The 9677-nt window shown below is 60.8% G+C and overlaps 1 protein-coding gene across 1 annotated transcript in view; it reads left to right on the forward strand.

The window, feature by feature from the left end:
* Positions 1-6308, forward strand: part of EGFR (epidermal growth factor receptor) — a 119786-nt gene extending 113478 nt beyond the window's left edge. The window contains exons 27-28 of the mRNA XM_079785579.1: positions 740-842; positions 2095-6308. Coding sequence (XP_079641705.1) covers positions 740-842; positions 2095-2456 — 465 coding nt within the window. The 3' untranslated portion in view covers positions 2457-6308. The remainder of the gene's footprint in view (positions 1-739; positions 843-2094) is intronic.
* The last annotated feature ends 3369 nt before the right edge of the window (positions 6309-9677 follow it).

Raw genomic sequence — 9677 nt, forward strand, 5'->3', positions numbered from 1 at the left:
AATGCCCAGGTTAACCCGGACATCCCTGGTCCTCCCGCCCCACGCTTCTCCCCTCGGCCCCTGCCCCCTGCCCCGACGCCCGCGTGAGCTGTCACTGCCGTGCTGCTCCGTCGTGGCTGCCAGACCAGCAGCCTCAGCATCACCGGGCAGCTGGTGACAGACGCAAAGCGGGGGCCCTGCCCGGACCGAGGAAGCGGATCCCTCGGGGAGCACCCAGCCCCCTGGGGTGCCGAGGATCGGTGGCATGCAGCCTGGATCTGGACCCCACTTGCCACTGGGGAGCCACTAGCCACGTGTGACTGCTTACATGGAAATGTCCATTAAGACCAAGTGCAGTTTAAGGCTCAGTTGCTCACACACGTGGCTAGAGGCCGCGCAGGAGGAGCGCAGGTCAGAGGCCGCGGCTGCCCTGGCAGACGGCCCGCCGGGTGGATGGCCCGCTGGGTGACGGCCCGCTGGGTGGACGGCCCGCTGGGTGACGGCCCGCTGGGTGGACGGCCCGCTGGGTGGACAGCCCGCTGGGTGCACGGCCCGCTGGGTGGACGGCCCGCTGGGTGACGGCCCGCTGGGTGACGGCCCGCTGGGTGACGGCCCGCTGGATGGCGGTGCCGGGCCTGCCGCCCGCCCAGGTCTGGGCCAGCAGCGTGGGGACCCTGGAGCGTGTTAGGAACGCAGACTCTTGGGCCGCCCGGAGGTCTGCGCGGCTCCCGTGACCCCGCCTCCCCCCCTCCCCCCGCAGAGCTGCCCCATCAAGGAAGACAGCTTCCTGCAGCGGTACAGCTCGGACCCCACCGGCGCCCTGACCGAGGACAACCTCAGCGACGCCTTCCTGCCCGCGCCAGGTGAGTGGCCGTCCTGGGCACGCACGCTTGGCAGCCTCAGCCCCAGCCCCGGCCGGGCGTCCTTCAGGCAGACCCAGGGGCAGACACGGGGGCAAATGGGCAGGCACAGCGGGGGGAGTGAGAGGCAGATGCGCACAGCCAGACCCAGCGAGGCCCGCCATCTCCCCCGAGCCCGGGGCGTGGGCAGGGGGTGTCGGAGCTCAGTGTTTACAATGAATCTGCAGGTGTTCCAGGCTGTGGAGCAAACAGCTCACACATACGTGTGTGAGAGAGTGCGAGGATGTGTGTATGTATGTGAGTGTGTGTGAGTGTGAGTATGTGAGAGAGTGTATGTATGTGAGAGTGTGAGTGTGTTTGTGTGTATGTGAGAGAGTGTGTGAGAGTTTGTGAGGGGATGTGTGTGAGTGTGTGTGAGCATTGTGTGTGTGAAAGTGTGTAAGAGAGAGACCATTGTGTGTGTGTATGTGAGTGTGTGTGCATGTGTAAGAGTGTGAGCATTGTGTGTGAGTGTGTGTGCACATATGTGCATGTGTAAGAGTGCGAGCATTGTGTGTGAGTGTGTAAGTGTGTGTGCATATGTGCATGTGTAAGAGTGTGAGCATTGTATGTGTGAGTGTGTGTATGTGTGTGTGAGTGTGTATGTAAGTGTGTGTGCATATGTGCATGTGTAAGAGTGTGAGCATTGTATGTGTGAGTGTGTGTATGTGTGTGTGAGTGTGTATGTATGTGAGTGTGTGTGAGCATTGTGTGTGAGTGTATGCATGTGTAAGTGTGAGCATTATGTGTGTGAGTGAATGTGTATGTATGTGAGTGTATGTATGAGCATTGTGCGTGTGAAAGTGTGCAAGAGAGAGTGTGAGCATTGCATGTGTGTGCATGTGTGTGTGCGGGGGAGGGGGGACAGATTCAATCCCCTCTTTCTCTCCTGGCTCCATGCTCGGCCTGTGAACATGCACTTTTCTGATCTAAGCTTTACCCCAGACACCCCCACCTGCCTGCACCCCCCGGAGGCAGGTGTCCTCCACGAGCTCTCAGGGGGCGGGAGGCAGGGGTGCCCGCTGCTCTGGGGGCACAGAACGGGCACAGCCTGTTGGAGCGGCAGGAAGACCGCCCCGTCGGCAGGAAGACCGCCCCATCACCCGCCCCGTCACCCGCCCCCTGGGGATGCTCACGGGGTCAGAGGAAGCCAGGGAGGGAGCCCACCCGCCCGCCCGCAGGGGCTGCTGACGGCCTCTGCTTTCTTCCCGTTCAGAATACATGAACCAGTCGGTCCCCAAGAGGCCGGCGGGCTCAGTGCAGAACCCCGTCTACCACAACCAGCCCCTGACCCCCGCTCCCGGCCGGGACCCGCACTACCAGAACCCGCCCAGCAGCGCCGTGGGCAACCCCGAGTATCTCAACACCGCCCGCCCTTCCGGCGTCCACGGGGCCCCCGACGGCCCTGCCCGCTGGGCGCAGAACGGCAGCCACCAAATCAGCCTGGACAACCCCGACTACCAGCAGGACTTCCTGCCCAAGGAGGCCAAGGCCAACGGCCTCTTCCCGGGGCCCACGGCCCAGCACGCAGACGCCCTGCGGGTGGGCCTGCCAAGCAGCGAGTCCATCGGCGCGTGACCGAGGAGGTGGCCACAGCCGCAAGGCCAGCCTGCCGCCCCCGGGACCGGCCACGCAGCGCCCAGGCCGGCCAGCCACCCGCCGTGCCCCACCACTCCTGCCCCCGCCCCGGACTGGTTTGGCCGGATCCAAGGATCTTCTTAGATCGCCTGATCGGCCCCCCTTCGGCCAGGCAGCGCCCCTGCTCCGATGAGCGCTGGCAAGTTGCGGGGCGTCCCTCCGTCCTCACACTCTGAGGCTCCGCTGAAGGCACCCAGGAAGGAACGTTGTCCCGGGGCCGACGCGCGCCTGGCAATGAGGTCTCTTCGGAAAGAAAAGAGCTGCCCCCACATGGGGCGTGTACTGCTCGGGGACCCGGGCGGTTTCCATGGTCGGTACTGGTTCGGTTCCGAATGGGCTTCTCTGATGAGGAGGAGGCCTGACCGTCCGTAGCTCGCGCTGCCCTAGTAGATGGGGCCCCCCTGGGGCCACGAGCAAGGCCAGCCGGCAGCTGACACGGACCATGGACCATCGGCTCTGCCCCGGGCTCTCCCCACCCCAGGGTCACATGCGCCCTCCCTGACCCCAGCAGCTGACGGTACTCGGTACGGCATCCTGGCGTCCCGGCGTCCCGGCGTCCCGGCGTGGCAGGTACGAGAGGATGAGCCACTTTGAACCCTTCCTGGGCAGGAAGAACCCGAGGCAGATTCCTCCTCGGACTCGCTTTTCTGTCCGTGTATCCGCGGTCCTCCCTCTCCATCCCTTGACCGGTGTCTTCCCGTGACAAGCCTTAAGACTTCCTTGTTTGTTTTCCATTCCATTCCTGCCGGAACCCGAGACGGTTTCCCCGTCAGCGAGGAGACGGCACAGCCAGCAGGCCAGACTGGCTCCCAGGCGAGTCAGCAGCATTCGGACCAGAAGCCTTTAATGAAGAGGCAAACGTTCCCTTCCGACAAGTGCATGTCCCCCAGGTCCCAGGCTCAGAGGAAGTCCGTCCGGCCTTGGGGGGTCGGGGAGAGCGCAGATCCGGAGGCTGCGGAGAGGAAGCTGGGCTGGAGACTCGCTGAGTCTCCCCCAAAAAAGATCCGCTTAGGCTCCCATAGAAAACCCTTCCTCCTTCCTTCCCTTCTCCTTTTACTCGAAGGTACTTTGCTCTCCTCTCTGGGGAAGCCCCCGCCCCTGTGAACAGAGGACGCAGCACCCTCACAGCTCGCACTGCCGCCTCCCGGCTGGGAGGGATGATGGGGTGGAGGGGGGGATTCAGGTGGTAAATGTGAAGGCCTGCGTTCGAAGTTGACGATAATGCCTTCGCAGCATCTGCAGGTGGAGGAGGAGAAGAAATGTTTTCCCTTCTTAAAAGAAAGTCTCTATCATCGGAGGGCCCAGCTAGGTGGGGCACCCCTACACCCCGACCTGTTCGAGGTGGGCTCCCCAGTGCGGTACACACTCGTAGCCACACCCACCGCCCACCGAGCCCCAGGAGAAGCATCCCCCGCCTCCCTGGCCCCGGGCTGTGCTCAGCCACACACACACACACACACACACACACTCACACACACACACACACACTCACACACACACACACACACACACACACTCTCACACACTCACACACACACACACTCACACACACACACACACACACACTCTCACACACTCACACACTCACACACACGTGCAAAGCTGTCCTCTCGCTTTTGAAAGATTCAGTGACTCTCAGGTGGGTCAGGGCCCCGCCGTTTTGTTACCAAAAACATTTGTTTCCATGGAAATAGAAGCTCTATTCAAGTTGGTGCCATCACTGAGGCCTCGGCCAGCCCAGCAAAGGTGCTGACGGTGCAAAAAGCCATAAAACAGGATCCCTGGTTCCAAGAAATTCACAACCGAGCAAAGGCAATGGTCCCGCAGACACCGACTCAGAGCAAGGGGGCAAACGCAGCCCTGGGCGGGGCGGGGGGGTGGTGCCCCCAGGAGGCCGGAGGCTGAAGGTGAGCAGGGGAGGCCCGAGGGAGGCACCAGGTGGGAGAGTGTGCTCCGGGCAGAGGGAGCCCCACCTGCACCTGCCAGCGGGCCCGCTGAGCCAGCCCCGCCCCCCCCACACTGCCCCTTTAAGCCTGGGAGTCCCCGGCATCACCCCGGGCTCCCCACTGGGGAGGTGGCGTCCCCCCAGAAATCAGAGAGTGACGGGGGAGACGGCCGCACCGCATTGCTAAGCATCTGCGTGTGAAGCCATTGCCACGGAACCACCTTGGTGGTCCATTCGCCACAGAACGTGAGTGACTCGGTGGGTCTTCACTCCCACCGGGAGCCACAGTCACAGTCCAAGGTCGCGGTGACGGGGGAGGAGCGGCGGCCGGCACGTGCAGCCGTGAGCTCCCCGTGTTTTTGTCATGGACAGAGTTCACTCTGTAACGTAACCAACCCGCAGAGGTTCGAGCGCTCGCTCCTCGGGATTTCCACCCTCCTGCGTGAACCCTAGCTGCCGGGTTCGCCTAATGAAGGCTGTGATTTTCCGGAAGTGATTCTCCCGTGTGTTCCCTCGCCTGGGGCTGTCAACCTAACCCGTCAGGAAGCCTGCCTCCCCCCCCCCCCCCCCGCCACGCCTGCAGGGGGGGCATACACCTCTGTACTCAGACACGCACACAGGACTTTCCATGGATGTCTATTTTTGTAACTTTTTGGAGGAATATTAGCCTCTTATGTAGCACTGAACTTTGTAAGGCATGTTTTTTTAAAATAAATTGTTATTGATTTCAGAGAGGAAGGGGGAGGGAGAGAGAGAGAGAGAGAGAGAAAAACATCCATGATGAGGGAGAATCATGGGTCGGCTGCCTCCTGCCCGCCCCACAGTGGGGATGGAGCCCACAGCCTGGCATGTGCCCTGCCCGGGAATGGAGCGCCGGCCGGGCTCCCAGGCCTGTTAGACAACACGCGTTCTCACCGCCTGACCCAGGCTGAGCCCCGGAGCCCTGGCGGCGGCTCGGTGGGTGGGAGTGCCGTCCCTCTATACCAGGGTTTCGGGTGTGATCCGGGTCAGGGCCCATGGGAGACTCACCATGAGTGCAGAAGTGGAACAACAAGTCGCTGTCTCTCCCGAGGGGAGGCATAGAGACAGTGGGCCCTTCTGCCGCCGGTGCGGCCCGCCGGCGGCGTGCAGGAGGGGCGTGCGGGAGGCAGCCGCCCTTGGCCACCACAGGACCACCTGAGCCGCTGGATGGCTTCTATCGAAACGAGGGTCCGTGCTTCAGGAACACGTACATCCTGTCCACACACTGCATCTGGGATGAAAACGAGCAGTGCGCCTGGCTTCTCGCTCCGCTGGGACAGGCACAGGGCACCGGGCTGTCCGCTCTGAAGGCCTCTGACCACCCCCCCCCTCCGCCCCCATCGCCTGGCGGTACCTTTACATGCATTTACTTTTTTTTTTTATAGAAAGCCTTTCCACCTAATTTGGCTACGAAATAATCTTGCTGTGTAATAGAATCTCCCACAAACGGGGACCCTCGGGTTAGAGGTGGCAACGGAGTAGCCGGCCAGAGCAGGAACTTGCTTCCGAAACCAGCAGTAGCCTCCGCGCAGGCCCGTACGCTTTTAGCCTGCGTGTGGGGAGAGGGGAGGGCGGTCTCTGTACCAGGGAGACGCCCGCCTCCGGGGCCACGTTTACACGTGCGAGCAGGGCTCGTGGGCTGTGCGACGAGTGCTGAGCAGCTAGGTGTACGCCGTTCATTGTTGTCTGTGTTCTCTAGTTACCTGTACGAATAACCCTGCATTCTTGGCTGCCATGTCCATACTCGTTATTGATCCTGTCTGACCTGTAGGTGTTCTTTCCTGATGACTTCTTAAAGTTCATTAATAAACTTTATTTTTAGAGCACTGTCGGGTTGAGACACTGCAAAATGGGGCAGAAAGTAGGAAGTTCCCAACCCACCCTCCCCCCCCATCCCCGACCCTCCCTCCCTATCGCCGCCCACACCCCAGCGGCCTGGTCGCAGCTGACTGCCTGGAGGTCCCGTGTGGGAGTGGGATCAGGACCCGCGTCCCTCAGCTGGGGGTCCCTCCGGGCGCCGTGCTGTGGGCGGTGCCCTCTGACGCAAGCGCTTGGATTCTACGGTCATTTCACACTGTTCACCCCTCCTGAACGCGCTCCTTCCCAGATTCCCTCCGAGTGGCTCCGGCTCCGGCTCCGCAGAGCCCCGAGGGGTGCCGTGGCCACCGGTCTGCTTCCTGAGTCCCCCAAGTGAACCGAGTGTCGTGGAGATCCCCCCATGCTGCTCAGGGTGACTAATGCCCGCGGCCCTGTCACCACCACCCCCGCACTTCTGGACGGCTCCCCCTCCCCCACCAGGGACTCCTGTGGGGGGAACTCTTCCGTAGCATGTCTCATTTCAGACACTTCACTACTGACCCACCAAAGTGCCGAAGGAGCCCTGGCTGGTGTGGCTCAGTGGACAGAGCGCCGGCCGGGTTCGATTCCGGCCAAGGGCACAGGCCCAGGTTATGGGCTGAATCCCCAACAGGGGGCGGGCAGGAGGCAGCCGATCCATGATTCTCTCTCATCATTGATGTTTCTCTCTCTCTCTCTCTCTCTCTCTCTCTCTCTCTCTCTCTCCCTTCCTCTCTGAAATCAATAAAACTATATTCTAAAAGAGAAAGATCCCAACCTCAAGGCAAACGCACCAGCCCGCTCCCCTCCCCCTGCCCCCTCTCTCCATCCCCACTCCCCTCCCCCTGCCCCCTCTCTCCATCCCCGCTCCCCTCCCCCTGCCCCCTCTCTCCATCCCCGCTCCCCTCCCCCTGCCCCCTCTCTCCATCCCCGCTCCCCTCCGCCTGCCCCCTCTCTCCATCCCCACTCCCCTCCCCCTGCCCCCTCTCTCCATCCCCACTCCCCTCCCCCTGCCCCCTCTCTCCATCCCCGCTCCCCTCCCCCTGCCCCCTCTCTCCATCCCCGCTCCCCTCCCCCTGCCCCCTCTCTCCATCCCCGCTCCCCTCCGCCTGCCCCCTCTCTCCAGCCCCACTCCCCTCCCCCTGCCCCCTCTCTCCAGCTGCAGCTCCCTGCGAGGGGCTGAGGCCGGAAGAAATGTTGCTTCGGGGCCACATCTTGTCCAAGTAACTCTAACGGTGAGGAGACAGGTTCCCGAGAGCGGAGGGTCTGGACGGAGACGGGGTTCCTCCTGCCTGGGCCTGGGCTCCCCGGTGCCGGGCTCAGGCACTTCGCCAGGTTCCCTGGGGTCCCGGTTCCCTCTCCAGGCCACGGGTCCTCCCTCCACACCCCGAAAACGACGTTTAAACACTTGGGTAGAAAAGCCAAACAATCCCATCTGAATGGCGCCCTGGTCTCAGAATCAGTAAACAAAACACGGCAAAGAGCCTGTGGGCGTGCATCTATCATCATAAAGGGGTGCCTGGGGGCCTCACCCTCTGCTCCCAGCAGTCGGGGAGGGGGGCGCGATACAGCCATGTCCACATGCTGGCATCCTGCAGGTTCTGCCTTGGACCTCTCCCTGCCCGGGACTGAGCCAGAAATCCTGGAAACCGGGTTCCAAAGGAAACAGCAATGTGCCCTGTACCCCATCCCTGGGAGCTGAGCCTTCTGCGCCCGAGCAAGGAGCTTCCCCCCCCCCCCCCCCCCCGCTGGTCTCCCCCGAGGCCCTGGTACCACTCCCAGCACTCGGAAGCCCACTCCTTCGGGGACGAGGAAACATGTCCTTTGTCCGGATCTGCAGCGTTGGAACACGGTCAGCAGACCCTGCCCCGTGCCCGCGTCACGCCCAGCCAGCAGCTGGCTTTGGGACGGGGCCGCCTCGGCGAACACCCGCCTTCTCCTTCCCTGCGCGGGGAGGAAGCTCTCCCAGCCCAGTGGGGAGCCGAGTGGTTGCCGCAGGGACCCCGGGGCCTGCAGAGCCACAAACAGCCCCTCTCTGGGCCTTCCCAGGACGCGGCTGACGCTGACCCAGCCGGTTAGAAAAGCATTACAACAGAACGCGGCAGGGTGGCCGGATGTCAATGCAGTCCGTCGCTCTCCTGCGTACCACCGACCGTTAACTAGACAGTGTCGTGAAAAAGAACCCCATTTAAAATAGCAACCGGGACTACAAAGCAGCGAGGGATCCACTTAAATGAAAAGAAAGACTAGCACTTGTCAGAGGCGTGGAGAAGACTTAAGAGCTAAACAGGCAGGAGGCCTGGGCCTGGTGAAAACACCAGTTCCCCCTTAATGACGATATAAAGTCACGGCGATTCCCATGAGAACGCCGACTCATTGTTTCGGGAAGCGGGAGGCTTAGAACTCGGAACGCAGGAGGCGCACAGCGGTCGGAGAGAGCATGGGCAGCGCCGCCTTCTGCTCGGATGGCGTCGAGGATGTGAAGCGCTCGGTAAACCGTGATGTAGCGAGAGCTGCGCAGCACGCTGCGGCCTGGAGAGCCACTCACGGGAGAGCGGGGAAGGTGGGAACAGACACGTGTGTGTGTGTGAGTGTGGAAATGCAGCGAACAGTAATGATGGCGTTTCTGGGAAGCGGGGGAGGTGAGGCTCTCCGATACATGATTTGGAGAAAACGTCTACGCATTTGCAAACGGGTGAGAGCCCTGTCTCACACCTCACCCCAGAACAAAGCGCAGGTGCGCGGAAGATCTCACTTAAAAACCAAAACCATCCCAGTCTCGGGGGAAATGGATGTGAACTTTTTTGGATCGTAGGATGGGAAGGCTATGCTAATGATGACAACATTCCAGAGGCTCAGAGGAGAAGATTGGCCATGTGGCCACCAAAATTATTTTGGGGGGATTATAAGAAAAAATAATTAAACAGGTGTGGGGGTTTTTTAAATCCAAATTCATGTTAGGAGATAAACTTTGAAATACACCAAGGATTAATGTCCTAAAATATGAAGAATTCCATTGGATCCATAAAAGAAGTTAAACACCTTATAAGCGTGTAAGTGGACAAATTGTGGAAAACGCAAATGGCTAATCACACCTATGAACCTATGTGTTCAACCTCACTCAAATCAAGAAAAGGCCAGTGAACCTGAATGAGAATCCCTTCCCGCCACACATTCGGGAGGACTAGGAAGAGTCATAGACTTTTTGTGTGACAATCAAAATGTTAACATGTGTACCCCTCTGACATGGCAATTCCCCTGGGACACATCTACACTAATAAAAGAGAAATATGCAAATTGACTGTACCTCTGGGGCGCCCACCAGCCAATCAGGAGTGAGTATGCAAATTAACCCAACA

The sequence above is a fragment of the Cnephaeus nilssonii genome (genome assembly GCF_951640355.1).
Source record: "Cnephaeus nilssonii genome assembly, chromosome: 12".
Lineage (NCBI taxonomy): Eukaryota > Metazoa > Chordata > Mammalia > Chiroptera > Vespertilionidae > Cnephaeus > Cnephaeus nilssonii.